Below are 15,938 nucleotides of genomic sequence, written 5' to 3'. Positions count from 1 at the left end.
TGTCCAATTATCACTTTTTCTCTTATTGACATGTAAAGTGACCAAAAAAAGTGTTGTATGCTATATGTGACGCAGAAAATATGCAGACTGGGGTGGCAAAGAAGAAGCAAAGGAGAGAAGGTAAAATGATAAATTCTCACTCGTCATTCAGAAGAAGATGCCAAGAGTAGGTAGCCAAAAATGAGGTTAGATGACTAATTTCTACACAGTCTATCACTTTACAAACAGATATCCAAATTCAGCAAAAAATCCCAGGTTATGTCAGGATTTCCTGTTCTACAAACAATGCTTTTTAAAAAGCACACCCTGCTTGTTTAAAAAGAAGCGCTCCAAGGATGTGTTCTCTGAATTTTATTTTTTTTTAAACAGACCAGTTTCTTTTATCATATCAGTTGCAACAGCATACACTTAAGGTGTAAACAGCAGTACTGTACAATGTAATCCCAAAGCTATTAAAATATTCCTAGTCAGAATTCATGCCCTGAATTCTGTCAAAAACATTGTTGCATTATCCCGATGTAAAACATGCTCCTTCAAAAGACTTTGAAATTAAAGCTGAAGACCTCAAAATATAAGTTTTATAAAAAACTCCTAGAAAGAAACAGGAATTTTTCTGAAGACAACAAAACACGCTTGCCCACTAGATATAAATTGCAAAATCACTACAAACATGAAAGAATAGACCTCTTTGTCTAAACTCATGTCCTACCAGTTTTATAGAATCAAGTAAATCCCAAAGTAGTGTCATACTACAGTACATAATCTGCTGGCTGGTGCCACTGCCTTTAGTAGGAACTCTCACCCTGACAAATGGAATATCTGACTGAAGTACAACAGACATGGATAACTGTAACTAAACTGAGCAGAACAGCATCACACTTGTTTGTTTAAAATAAATTATACAAAAACGCCCCAAAATTCCTCCACAGCTACTTGCAAGCAGATTGGAGAAGAACTGTGTGTAGTGCTACAAGCCTGCTCACTGCTTCGAAGGAACTCTAAAACTGTTCCAGACGGCAGAAGGGCCTTGGGATTTGATCAGCAAGTACTACATGCTGAACATTTACATATACATGGATCATGCCCAAAGTCTAGCATCAACATTTAGAGTCACAGATCTACCCTGTGCAGAGAATACGGAATGAAGGTCTGTGTAACACAAGCCATACATTTAATCCTGTACTTCCTTCCACCAAGTCCACAACTTCTTGCTGAATTAAGAGCGAACTTTAAAGGTACCATCAGTACCTTCTGATCAGTACCATCAGAAATTAAATATCTTCAATTTCTACCAGCACTACACATCAAAATGGATGTATCACATCATCTGCCTCTTCATCTGACCTGCCCCAACTCCTCCAGAGTATCAAAGTCTTTAGACAAACCACCTAAAGCAACACTACCCATGCTGCCTTGCCCTGCCAAATCCTAAAACCTGTCACAACCAATCTATAAAGACAAAAGTGTGCTGCTGCACCCTTTTCTGCTCTAAGACAAGGCTTCAAAAACTGAAAAAGACAAATCTTTTCCAAAGCAAAAGATCAATTTTCTATTCAGCGTCTTAGTCTCAAACTTTCTTCCATTTAATTTGGATTTTCAGTCAGCAGTTCCCAAAATCAGGCTGACTCCAGCAGAAAACAGACCAAAGTAAATACTTCCTTTAAATCCCATACTAAACTCCAGTTACTGACTGGAATTAAATTAACTTTTCTATTCAACATTGTCATAGTAGACTGTTACTGGAACCTACTATATCAATGGATCTCTTCCCACATACTGATGCATAATCAACTATATTCAATTTCTATAGAATATTCTCCATGTTTTACCTTGCATACACAGATGAAATCACATTGCTTGTAGAAACAAGAAACAGACTGAAAAATATATTCTGGTGTTTCCTCCAGTTTTCTTTCACTCAATTTCTGGTGTTTATTTTTAAGTAATGACTTAAATATTGCAAAAAAGCTAACATAATATTTTATTCTGTAAATTTTGTAGCTTTCTATGAAGGAATTCTATGTAATAAAACTTTCAGAAAAAAAGACATTATCTGAAAGTGTCATAATTGTGTCTTGTTATCTGGATAACACATAGAACATATAGTTCATAATCTTAACTGAAGTACCTAAAAGTCAGGCTTTTCTTTACATGTTTGATTGAAAAGAAACGGTGAGCAGATAATTTTATTCAGGTGAGTAGAAGTTAAAAGAGTGTAAGCTCAAGAAACTGCTCTGAGTGTAAAAAAAATAAAAATAGAAGTTCCCATTTAGAAACAAAGTACTACTAAGTACAGGAAAAAAACACAGACGTTAAAGACATCCTGACTGAAAAGCTCTTTGTATGTTCTCAACAAATTTTAAACAGTTGAAGTGTTCAATTTTATTTGAAATTGCTCTGGCTCCAGGCTAAAAAAACACATACTGAAGATAGATCACCACTGAACAATGGTGTCCTGTAAATTGTACTGGAAAGCTCCAAAGGGCTGACTTGTTTCTCCATACTGCATGGAATGAAAGGTTTACATCTTCCAAACCACTACTACAACATATAGAGCAGCCAAAAAAACCAAAGACTTTACCTAATAAAGCTAGTTTTCCTGACAGCAACCAAGAAAGACAAACCTACATATTCCAGATTTTAAATACTGTAATTTAACAAACAAGACTTCATCTAATCTCTCCAGGATAGATTTTCTGATGTAAGTTCCGCAAACTTTACAGACAAGAAAAAGTTAAATTACTATCACTATACCTACCTGCTAGATTAAAAGTAGTTCACTTTTAAAACAAGCTTTCATCCCAAGTTCAGCACATAAACAATTAAAGCCTCACAAGACATAATCAGGTCAAATTTCAACCTAACAAGTGACAGACACTTACCAATACAGACATCTATTTTGCCCTTGATAGCAGCCTCATGCAAAGGAGTGTAGTTCCAGTTGTCCCTAGCGTTTGGGTCAGCCCCCTGACACAGCAGCAGGCTGACCACCTCTGCGTGGCCAAAGGAGCAGGCGTTGTGCAGGGGTATCAGTCCTCCGTCGTCACGAGCATGAACATTGGCTCCTGTCTGCAGCAAGTGCTCTACAACATCCTTCCTTCCAAAACCTGCAACAGAACATACTTCTGTTCATTTGTCTGGCCAAACAACATGATTTAGTACCTAAAACCGTTCACTCTTGGTTCACTGTACATTATTAGTGTTCCTCATCTACTTCTTGGTTAATTTCACCGTAAAGTCAGTCTGTTCACCTGCTCAAACAACAGCTGGACCATTCACTTACAGTCATGACAGAACAGAACTGTGTTGTACCAGAGCCTGCCACTCCATCTCATTAAGACATTCTACAAAGGCTGAGCATGCTGAATGATGAGAGGGATGCAAGGAAAGCAACAGAAGCATCAGTTGTACCCTGTTACGTATGCCCACCAGGGTCTCCACTTTAAACCTTCCTTCAGTTAGTCAAAAGCTTTCACATGGTAATAGTTAAGACACAATTCTTGGCCAAATTTTTAGAAAGTTTGGTAAAAAATTGGCTTCCCTGAAGAGCTGGAAGAATGCTTTCCCTGGTGAGTAAATACATCAAGTAGTCAGTTTGATCAGTTTAAGTCCAGCTGAACTGTTTCACCCATCACCCAATTAATGACACTTTATCTCAACATAGCGAGAACTCCTCCAAATGCCAACTCCAATCTCTGTAAAGCTGCTATGTGCACAGTTTGACTTATGACGTGGAAGACTCAGGATTCTCCTTAGGTTTTTCCTCCTCCTTTCACCTCCTTGATTTAGGAACAAGACTCCAAAAGGAGTTAAATTTTACAGAAGTGTATAATCACAGGTTAAGCACACCTGTAGGTATCACCAGGATCTTAAGCAAAGCTAGAAAGATGCTCTTATTAAATGCAATCCCACTTGTTAGAGCACTAAACACAGTTTATATGGGAATAGAAGCTGTTAGGGTAGAGGAACACTCTTAGAGACATGATCTTTTCAAAACTGTTTTATGCTATAAGTAAACGGGGAAAGAAGTCCAAGCTAAGTCATTGTGTGTCACTGCTTTATTACAACACACACCAGGATCAGACCTTTTCCCTAAGACTTTCCCAAGCACTTCTCCCACTTCAGACAGAAAAAAATTAAACTGAGTGATTTAACTAAGTAAACTGAAAAGCCTTCAAGCTCAGAAAAAGTGCACGTAGCGCAGTATTACTGAAGGTGTAAGATTTTGCATTTATATCCTCTTGTAAATTCCCTCCAAAAATTTTTAAATGGGAGGGGGACATATTGCACAAAGTATTAGAAGATAATTCAAGAGAACAAGTTACTAGTCACAAAGAAAGCAAACTTTCTACTAAATAATACACTTGTGACACTAACAGTTTTTGTACCACAAATGCTGCCAAAAAAAAAAAAAGATGAATTGATAAATTACTGGCCTTGAAATTTTTTCTTTTTTTTTTTTTTTTTAACACGAAAAAGTGTGTATTTTGCAGGCTCTGAGGCTGTAAGACTGCCAGGATGCTTCTTAATTGACTACACAATTTGCATTCTTCATTGTATCCATATGAATCCAGCTGAAAATTATTAACCCTATTTTAAGTGGCACAAGGCAGAATTGAACAGTGCCTTGGCTTTACAAACACCTGTGTGAGGTCAGACATCTCTCCTATGATAAGGACATAGGGGACACCTGCAACAAGTTGAGTCAGAGTAGTTTCAGAGTGATGTCTCAAGCAAAGCTTTCCAGAGCAATGTAATCTAATTTGCTCTACATTGCAGCACAGGTGGAGTGCTTGATTCAGGTGTCTCTGCACAGAGTGGAAGTGTGTCATAAGTTACCCACTATCTCTTGCCATGTCCTGGCTCTCCCTCAAGTAACACTCAGTCACTACTTAGATCAGCTCTGCCTCTGCAGTTGCTTATCTTACTCATATATGTCAAAGCAGCTTGTATTTTTATGATTAACAGCTTGCTAGCTGACAAACCAACTTGATCAGCTCTCAAACTCTGACCACTGGCTACTTCCCAACCCAAGTGAGATCCCTTTGCCTTCAGGATTAAAGCTGAATACTCCAGAAATTTTCTAGAGCATAGCTATTTATGCTAGCCTTCACAAAGTGATTACACTTCCAACAGTTATTACTAGTGATATCAAAGGCATGCTTAGAAAAAAACTGCTTTCCCCCAACAGCTTTTTGCCATTACTAGACACATAAGCAGAAAGAAAAGAAGCTCTATCACTGAAGCTTTAACAAGTCACCTTAAATCAGGTTTCTCCAAGCCTGAGCTTTGGTGACACCAAGAACATTCCACTCTGTGATCCCAGTTCCATAACTTCCAAAAGCCCCTCCTGGAAGCTTCTACCTCTTCTTGGTACAGAAGTGGGCATTAAGCCACAGTTCAGCAATTATTAGTAGTACTCTCTAGATCCCTGGATAAAACACTAGAAAGAGAACACCTGTAAACCTAAAATAATGTGTTGCACAAGAATGTGAGGAGCTAACTTCCTGATCAAAAAAAAGTTTAATTTCCCCTTAAATGGGTGTGGAACTGGTCAAGCTTATGACTGTGGCTATATGAAGGAATTGAGTAGGACTCAGCTTATTTCTACCAGGTCCATCCACCTAGTCACTTCTGACAGAGGTGCTATTATTGATGATTTACCTGCAAGGACTAGGTCTAAAAACATATGAACCAAGGTGTCAGCAGGAAATACAAATGTATCCTTTTATAGGGCTCAACGTTGTTTCAGAAGGGAAAAAGCACATCTGTTCCCAAGCTTATTCCTGGCTCTAGGAATAAGCATAGATTTCAGACAAATGCTCACAGGAGTCCTCCTCACCCAGGTATATTAATGGTAGAAAAGTCACAGAAAATCAATACTCACATACTTTGGTATGTGAGCACTCTGCATGGAGGATGACACACACAGAATTGTGAATGCATCACTGTCAGCCTGCTTCAAACATAATGGACCAACACAGGCACTTCAACTCACAAACCGCAGAATGATGCACAGGATATATCTTAGGCTGAGAAGTAAAGGCACTCCATATCCCATACAAACTGTACCTAAAAGTGACACCTCATCACAGACTAAAATCTCCCAACTATTAAAAAAGTCAGTAGCCTTCCCAACAGGAAAAAATAAATCTACCTCTCACATACACACAGAAAAACCAAATCATTTCATTATGCCAGCAAAAGACATATTTTATCAACTGTGTGTCAACAACACCATCAAATGCAGAATTGTTGGGCCAGTTTACAAGAACAGTAAACACTGTCCTTACAAGTATTTTCAGCTACTGAGAGGCATATAGTACAGTAAAGATGTTCCTATTTTGGTGAAACAAACAATGACAAACTCTTTTCTCTAAGGAAAAGAGGTAACATTTAGATCAAAGGAATGCAGTCTAAAGACAAGGGAGTGAAAAAGTTTGTCTTACTTAACCCAGTTTGAAGAACTAAGTTCTGCTAAGTAGAACACGGAATATTCCAGTGAAGAGGGTGCAAAGTACAAGAGAAAACAAGTTACTTCCAGCACAAGTTAACAGTTCAATAATTTAATGAACTCCTCAGCACAGGATTGTTGTCAACTTACTGCAACAGTGACATGCCTTCTCAGTGATTTCTCAGGGGCAGCTCCTCACAGCACTGACTCCTTCTTCTTCAGAAAGCAAACTCCAGCCCCCTGCACCACACAAACCAACAAACTCCAACTCTTTTGTAGTACTTGTCTTCTTATTGGACACAGCTGTGGCCTACAAAGGGCAGGCCTGTTCCTTATCTTTGGTGATTGGTACAGCTGCAACTCCTCAGGTGTGAGATTACCTTCTGTACTATTCTCTTACATTCTATCCCTCCACACAGGACGACCCTCTAATAACATTTAAAAACTGTGTTTTGTTCAGACAATTACTAAGCTACAAACTCCAAGTAGAGTACTCAGAGAAGTATCATATCAAGAGGGTAAGAGTGTAACTCTTCCCTAGGTATCTGCTTTTGGCTACCAGTATGGATAAAAAGTTAAGCCAAACATACCTTTGTCCATGCTTAGCACAGATGCTTTTTAAATTTTTTTAGCAAGCTAGTTTTTATTGAAAAAAAATGAATGTAAAAGCTATGTATACATTATGTATACATTAATACCTCCACTTAATTTTTTTTTTTTTTTGGTACACATTTTAAAGTCACTCAATCACTTTCAAGTCTTTAAAACCTGGGTTTTGGGTGCTGCTGGACAATATCCAAAGCCTGCACTGGTACCAGAGACACAAATATCCTGCAATCCATACAGCAGCTGAGACAGAACTGAGTTTTCCTCTGTCTAAGCAAGGAGGATGAAAGGAAAATTATGCTTTGCTCAACTCTCAGGGCCTCTCACTGGTCAGAGTGACCCCAAGAAAAGTTCGAAAGTCTCATTTCCCAGCCCAGTGCTCAAAGAGGGAGTCAGAGCTCTTCAATTCTCGGTCTCAAGGTTGTTTATTGTATCTTATCTATAAAATATTTTCTCCTGTCCAGCTGAGATCTGCTCAGCAAGACAGTCAAGGCACTCTGCCTGCCCCCGGAGCGGTGTTATGTCTTTATACTAAAAATTAGGTATACATGTTTACAATTACTTTCCAATACCCATCACCTATGTTAGACAGTGAGCTTCTACTCTAAACCAATCTAAAAGTGCCAACATCACAGCAGAAGATGGAGGCCAAGAAGAAGAAAGGCTGGACACGCACAGATTCCTCCATCTTGCCCCCCTGAACCTCCATGCTAAAAGCCCCAAAGTCTACTTTTTCACCCCATTATAAATTCACTATCATTCTACTCAAAGTGTCGTGGCTTGCAGATCTTCATCTAAGGTCGGTAACTTGCTCCACAGGTCATAATCAAAACCACAGGCATCTTGGGCTCTGTGCCAGGGTCTCTGAGCCCCCTGGCAGGGGTCTTGGCTGCTCAGGACAGCCAGAGGGATGTCCTGGGTTCTGACACTCAACCTCTTCCCACCTGCAAGAGAGAGTCCTCTATAACTGTGATATCCCCTCGGTATTAATTTCCCCCTTATTAATAGCTAACCAAAGCAGGTCACATTTATTCAGCACACTACTTGACACTTCAACACAGAGCTGAAGAACCACCTCCCCTTTATTCAGTTCAATTGGCACTTCAGGTATCCCATACAGAGAAAATGTGGATAAAACTGTTGCTCCAGTTTGATGTGGCCATGTACAATTTATCTGGAAGTGAATAATGGACAGGAGACTCCAGCTCCTAGAAACAGATTCAGACCTATCCCCAGCTTTTTAAATAATTGGTAACAGATTTAATCTCTTGTCTTACCTCCAGCTTACACCTATGCCAAGGATTCTGAGTCCCCTCTCAGAAGTCCCTCTTTTTATAGTCCTGCCACAAGAAAGGACGTTTAGGTGATTTTCAAATCAGAAACCTTACATAGCTTAAGAAAACCCAAACTTAGTACTTTTCACAAGGAACTATAACTGGGGAAGTTATCCTTCCCTATTACAGTAAAAGAATTTAACTGCCATTGCTGCCAAGATAGACATCTGAAAAAACAGCTGAGAAGTCAAGTAGCCAGTGGGAGGGGGAAGGAAAAAAATAAATAAAATTTAGTCCCAAAAATGGGAAATGAAAAAGAAATTAGAAGAAGAATTTCTCTTTCACAAATCACAACATCAGAAGTGAAATTCTATTCATCTAAGAGTTTAGCTTCAAGAAGTTTGAAAAAACCAGTTTAAAACACAACATCCTGCATTCTCATCCACCCATTCCCCTACTGAGGGCCATACAATTCTCACCTAGGTATGGCTCACAAACATGGGCTATTATCCAAAAAACAGCTTCTTAGACACAGCAGACTATTATGCTCATAAGCAAACAGGTTTTATTTTACCTTTGGCCCACAAAGGAGATCAAATCAACACACTGCCTCACTGGCAGGTATACACTGCTTAAGATCAGCTGCATTCAAACAACATGCTTGCTCACAGGCCTCTCCAAAATGCAGGATCTCAAGATGTATGTAATAAGAAGTCTGCCTAATGCTCTTACATGTCCAATCCACTGGCACCAGACAAGCAGCAATTTTAGATAAAGTAGGTACGGTATCTAAGGAAAGTCTTTTAATCTAGAAAAATAGATATGGGAATTTGTTAGATACAAGAACTTCATCTGCTCTTTTCCTCATGCTACAACAAACCAAGTTCCACTGCTATTGCAGTAACATCTTAATAACATCACCAACTTTCAAAACCTTACCCCCTCAAGTAAGTTTTGTCCATTTCTTCTCTAATCAGAGCAGATATTACCCACTGCAGCTTCAGGCAGATATTAGCTACTGCAGTTTGTACAGGCACTGAAGTTACAACCTGAGATCTCAGAGTTTTAGGGGAAGCAGCAAGATCTAACTTTAAGTCTGAATCCAAAATTAGCAGAGCAGACTGAAGCCTTCCAAAACATTAAGAACTTCATAAGCACACATGCAGTTGGTACCAGCATTATGTTCAGGGTTCATCAAAATTAAGTCCATCTCCATACCCCAGAAGTTTGCTGTGTTTTAAACTCCACTTGCTTAAGCCCTGTTTCAGCAGTAGAGCTCAGGGAGCAGAGAAGAAAGAAAAGCAAACAGCTCAGGACCAAAAGTTCCCTTAGGGGCATTGTCAAATGCCTCTTATACTTTGAAAATGAAAACAAACCCATACAATCTCAGGGTGTGTTATCTAACTGATAAATTGTACAGCACTATTCAGAGCGACAGGCAATGGTCATTTTGCTACTGATTTCAACAGTGATTTAGAGCCACATGCCAGCATTTAAACACTGATCACTCGATACAGACTTGTTAATTATCTTAATTTACATGTACCAGAGCACCACAAAGCTCAAACTAGATCTGTGCACTTCACTATGTAGGGTCCAGCTCTCTAACACTGTGGCACACTCAGAGAGCTCTCAGACTGACCACAGACCTAGCAATTGTACAAGCCCTGAATAAGGAGTAATGATTTAAAAGACTTTCTTCATTTCACTTTTATCATGAATTTTGTGTGCCTTATGCCCGCAGTGAAGAATACACCCATAAGAAATATTCTTTTTATGAACTGCAGTAATCTGTTACTGCTCTATTTGCCAAAAGGTAATATTTACTTCCAGTTAGTCTACACTGCTGGACCTTATTGCTACATTGCTTTTATAACACTAGCTCTGATCACAATGACATCTCTGCACAAAGAGGTGTATTCTTTCCTAGACACATCTGTAACTTCTACAAGTTCAGCTGTTCCACTTGATCCTTTTCCCCAGCCTACTCAGACCACAAGAGATGCAGACACCAACCAGCAATCATGCCGAAATGAAAGAAGTTACAAAGTACAAGGCATCAAAACTGATGCCCATGAAGTGCACGTGCATCACAGGAGTCCCCGAGCTGTTACAACACAGGTGAAGCCCTTACTTCAAGTCAACTCTGTCCTGAACTCCAGTTTCTTGCTTCCTAAGTCCACTGCACAAGTCTGCAGCAGCCCATGGATATGAAACACAGAGATCACTGTCCATACTTTTAGATCTTACAGAGTCTTTACGCTCCCGGATCTCCTCTCCCACTCGTTTCACCCAGAGAAGGGGATTTAACACCATCTCCCAACAGCCTGTAGCGAAACGCCGCCGGGGAAGAGAGTATGCTCACACTCTTCCAGCTTAGGTTTGCCCACTCCCGAATCACCGGGGAGCTGGAGGCCCCCGGCCCGAAGCTATTCCAGGGGGGAACCCTGCCTGTCCCGCTCGCTGTCACTTCCCCGGCCGGGCACGGGAGGCCCCGGTACCCACCGGCGGCGAAGTGGAGCGGCGTGGACTTGCGCCCCGCCATGTCCTTGGCGTTCACGTTGCCCGTGTCCACCAGGCGCTTCACGCGCGTCACGTCCCCATTCCTGCAGGCCTCCAGCAGCTCGCGGAACGCCCCGCTCGCCGCGCCCGGGCCCGCCGCTTCTGGACTCTCCGCCGCCGGGCTCGACGCCGCCGACGACGACGCGGACGAGGACGACGACGACGAGGAAGAGCCGCTGGAGCTGCTGCCCGAGCCCGGCGGCGGGGCCGGCGCGGCGGCGCCCGAACCCTCCGCGCACTCCGCGGCTGGGGGCCGGTCCGCGTCGGGGGGCGCCTCTCCCTCGGGGCCGGCCAGGCTGTGGCGCTGCGCGGCCGGTGCCAGGCTGGGACTGCGCGGCGGCGAGGCGGCGGTGGGCGGCGGGGAGGCCGGGCCGGGCGGCGGGTGGTGGTGGTGATGGTGGTGCTGGGAGCGACGCGGCGGCACCGCCGCCATCTTCGCGTCGCTCCGCCCCTCCCGGCCCCGTCACTGCGGCAACGGCGCCGCCCCGCCCGCGCTTCCGCCCGCCCGCCAACCCCGAGCACCGCGCACGGACGTGACGCCCGCGCGGGGCCCGCGGGGCGCGGCCGCAGCGGCCCCGGCACCGCCCCGCGCGGGGCCAGCCTGCCCCCTGCCGGCCGCGGCGGGCGGGGCGGGGCGGGGCCCGGGAGGGGCGGGCGGAGCCGCGGGCGGGGCCGAGCCCGGGTGGAGCGGGCGGAGCCCCGGGTGGGGCCGGCGCTGCACGGCGACCGCGTCACCTCCGCGGCTGCCGGTGCCGGGAGACGGGCGGGACGGCGGCTCCTCCGGCGTGACCCCGGAGGGGAGGGCGAGGGGCGGCGTTCCCCTGCGGAGCCCGCTGGAGGGGCGAGGCAGCCTTCTTCCGCCTGCGCGGCACGGTCCGACGGCGACGCCAGAATGTGGGCAGCTGCTCCTTCACAGCCGCCGTTCGTGTCCGAACTCTAGAATGTCTTTGCAAGCTAATTGTAACGCCTCATTGTCAGACCAAGCTTTGCGAGGTACTTAAGAGGCATCGGTGCGAATTGTTCAGCTTTCCACAGTTTGTTTCACCATCTAGGTGCTTTTGTGGCATCAGTGACAAACAAATCACATTCCTTTACTGGTCACCCAAGCGGTGGGTGGGTTACCCGGTCCCCAGGGGTAGCCAGTGCTTGGCTGGCGCTCACCTCCCTTCCCCTGCAGGCGATCCAACCGGCAGCGGGGCTCCATAGAATCACAGAATCGTACAATGTTATGGGCTTGGAATGGACCTTGAAGATCATCTAGCCCCGATATCCTCTGCCACAGGCAGGGAACACCTCCCTCTAGACCAGGCCGTTCAAGGCTTTATCCAACCTGGCTTTGAACACTGCTTCGTTCCAGTACAGCTCCTTTCCTAAAGCCAGGAAATGATGGAGTGAAACCAGCAGAGAAAGCTGATGGAGAAACATAAGTGGAGCCTGGCAGTTCTTTAGAAGTTGATTAGCTAAACTGAAAGGCCACTTCTTCACTCATTCCAGGGAGGAAAGCAGCACTGGCGCAGAGCCCATTGGCCAGAGCAAGGCAGTCACTAAAAAGCTACATGGAGCCAATGGTGGAGAGAGGCCAAGTGAGGAACACTCCATCTGCTCAGAAACAACAGAGTGTAGAGAGGTGGAACAGGAAGCTGGGGCAGCCAGGCAGAAGGTTACCCAGGGTAACCAGTGCTAAAAGGTAAGGAAGAGAAATCTAGGGAAATCAGGGACCAAAACATGCCCTCTGTAAGAATGAGCAAATCTGAACAACATAAGCAGAAGCATTTAAATAAGGATTTTGGTTTGGATTTGGAAAACAGAAGAAAGCTGAGATCACAGTTCTCCTGGCTTTCTGATATCTAGGGAGGATATAAACACTAATTAGAGGTTAAGTCAGAAAGCTCCAATAACTATTACTGAGAGATCACTTAACTTTAATCTGTGAGAAAAGGGATATTCTATCGACAGGAATAATATAAACAGCAACAATTTCTGGAAAATTCTCAGTGCACCTGGTGGGGCAGCAGCCACAGGTCAGAGAATGGGAAGAGTCATGAGGAATTCCTGTTAAAAGGATGAATATGGCCAAGGTTAGCCAGCCTCATCCTAGCAAATAGATCTGCCTTAGCTGTTTGGTAGCAAAAGGGTTTTAGGAAGAGTTTGCATAGCACCATGTGATGGATGTGCTGAAGAAGCACTGACAGGTCTAGTGATGGGAGCACGGAAAATAGGAACTCAGAAGAAATTGGGATCTGGTCTAGTGCTACAAAGTACCTTCCTGCTGGTGATGAGAAGGGAGGCATTAAATCAGTCCCCATGACTAGTGGAGAAGTAATGAAGATCCATTTGAAAGTGCCCAGCTCATTTCTTGTTTGTGCCATGACTTAGAAGGCATGGGCCTTGACCAGGCACTGAGAGAGCTCAGCAAGACTTCCCTGGCACTTAATCTGTACAGCTACTTCTTCATAGCTGTCTTTCATTTCAAAATTCCAAAAGGAATTTTGCAAGCTAATTGCAACATCCCCCTTTGTCAGAACCAAGCTTTGTAAGATATTTAAGAGGCCAGAGCAACAGTATGCACTTGTTCAGCTCACCACTGGCTTCCCACAGTTTATATGTCACCCTCCAATTGCTCTAATGGCATCAGTGGCAGAAAACCTCATATTCCTTTGCTCTCTCTCTATTTCCCAGAAACCAAGACATCACTTTTATGAAATGTATTGGTATGCAAACATTTATTCTACTTCCTGAACGAATTCTAAAAGTACAAGTAATATCTTTTAAAATTGGGGATCCATGGTGGCCTTAAAATTTAATTGTTGGTTGTAGGATTGAGTAGGGAATGCTATACTCTGAGTCAGCCTTCAAAAGAAGGCCATTGATGGGTAAAAAACAGGACATGAGCCAGCAATGTTCACTTGCAGCCCAGAAAGCCAGTTGTGTACTGGGCTGCATGAAATGAAGCATGGCCAGCAGGTCAAGGGACATTCTTCCTCTTTAATGCTCTCCTGTGAGACCCCACCTGGAGTACTATATCCAGCTCTGGGGCCCTCTAGACCTGCTGAAGCAGGTCCAGACAAGGGCTACAAAGATGAGCAGAGGGCTGAAGCACCTCTCCTATTAAGAGAGACTGAGAGAGCTGGGCTGTTCAGCCTGGAGATGAGAAGCCTCCAGGGAGACCTCATTGTATCCTTCCAGTCCTTAAAGTGGGTTTATAAGAAAAAGGGCAGAAGGACTTTTATGCAGGCAGGTAGCGACAGAACAAGGTGGAACAGTTTTAAACTAAAAGAGGAGAGATTTATATTAGATGTTAGGAAGAAATTCTTTACCATGAGGGTGGTGAGGCACTGGAACAGGTTGCCCAGAGGAGTTATGGATGCCCCACCTCCAGAAGTGTTCAAGGCCAGGTGAGATGGGGCTTTGAGCAACCTGACCTAGTTGAAGATGTCCCTGCCCAAGGCAGGGGGGTTGGATTTGATAATCTTTAAAGGTTCCTTCCAGCACAAAACTTCCTGTGATTCTATGAAAGGAATCATCCCTCCTGAACCTAGGAAGAAACAAGCAAAGCAATTGACATAGAAATTGACATACAAACAGTATGAGACCTACCTACAGGGAAGCGGGGCCGGGTCGTGGGTTACATGGGGCAGTTCTGGGGATGCACCTCCTCTTCAGACTCTCACATTTGGGTGGGGGTCCCTATCCTTTTGCACTCCCAAGTTTCTCCGTAGTCTTCCTGCTCCACAAGTATAGCCCCACTGCTCCTCTACAGAGGGTTGAGACAAACAGCAGTGCTGTTCATCCCAGCCCCTCCCTTTCTCCTGCCCAGAGCATGTCCAGGATCTCTTCAAGTGCTGCCATCACCATTTGTATGTGGCTTGTTAAGCCTTGGGGTAGATTCATAGCACTCCTGCAGAAATGGTGGGCAAAATCATGTGGAGAATGCAGTTCTGGCCAAAATTTCATCCTCACAGGGCTTCTATTTAAGGTTGAGGAGGAACATGTGGAGGATCTTTGAAAGCAGTCAGTCAACCCATTGCTTGTTTGCCAGCCAGCCACTGAGCCCTTGGAAACAGGGCTTCCTGAATTGGTGCCAAAGCAGGACCCTGGGGTTTTTAACAAGTGGGCTGTGTCTCTGGTGGTGCAGAGGGCATGCAGGCTCCCAAGGGTCTGCCAGCCTCGCTCACTGCTGCTGCCAGAGCCTGTGAGCTCTGCACTGGCCCACAGCACACCCTGCATCCGCCTACCGCAGCAGCTCGGTGCTTTCGTTGAGCTGATTTAAGTTCATGTCCTGTCACAAGCAGCTGGTTACATTTGCACCTCTTGTCCTGCAAGGGCCTAAAATACTGTTGATTACTCAGTGCCTTTTGCCTGACCCAGGAAGAAGGTGCTTTACATAGAAATCTTATTAATGATGCAGGTGCAGGGCTCAGTAAAGTGGAAGCACTTCAGATTTCATCTGAATAATTAAATTCCATCAATAGGATTTTGCAGGACTACTATTTAAAATTAATAACTGCAAATGCAATTCTGACATATAAAGGAACCCACTGAAATGGGATTTTTTTTTTTTTTTTTTATAAAATGCTTTATAGATTTCCTGGCAATCTTACAGCCACCTGGCTATAAGTCCCAGCTGATCCTGAGCAGCAAGAAAGGGGTTTGGTGTGGTTTCTGAATATTTTTAACCTCTAAAAATTAGGAAATGGCTCCAAAACCAGCATCCGGCATGCTGATGCTCATGTTTAATGGACCTCTAGTAAGCTGATGAGTAAACTAAGAGAAAATGAGGAAGTCATGTTTGGAAAAATATATCTCCTCTGCCTAAGAAGATGGGAAGATAAAGAATCATCTAGGTCTGTACTAAAAGCCACATTTTATGAGAAACAAAATCTTCCTTTTCCCCAGAAACTACCTATCTCATTCCCTATTGGCAGCTTTGACTGTGGTGAATGTGTTGAAAAAGCCAAGAGAAACCATCCCTGGCTGGCACCATCATGGATTTGCACACTCATGCATAATGGGATAAAGTGCAAGGTTCATAGGAAAGCAGC

At 43.9% G+C, this 15,938-nt stretch overlaps 1 protein-coding gene across 1 annotated transcript in view; it reads right to left on the bottom strand.

Annotated features, from left to right (window-relative positions):
• TNKS (tankyrase) overlaps positions 1-11,345 on the bottom strand; it is a 128,550-nt gene extending 117,205 nt beyond the window's left edge. The window contains 2 exon segments of the mRNA XM_036382859.1: positions 2,883-3,107; positions 10,840-11,345. Of these exon segments, the coding sequence (XP_036238752.1) occupies positions 2,883-3,107; positions 10,840-11,329 (715 nt within the window). The 5' untranslated portion in view covers positions 11,330-11,345.
• Positions 11,346-15,938: the final 4,593 nt, after the last annotated feature.

The sequence above is a fragment of the Molothrus ater genome, chromosome 4, assembly GCF_012460135.2.
Source record: "Molothrus ater isolate BHLD 08-10-18 breed brown headed cowbird chromosome 4, BPBGC_Mater_1.1, whole genome shotgun sequence".
Taxonomy (NCBI): domain Eukaryota; kingdom Metazoa; phylum Chordata; class Aves; order Passeriformes; family Icteridae; genus Molothrus; species Molothrus ater.
This window is presented reverse-complemented; position numbering and strand designations above follow the sequence as displayed.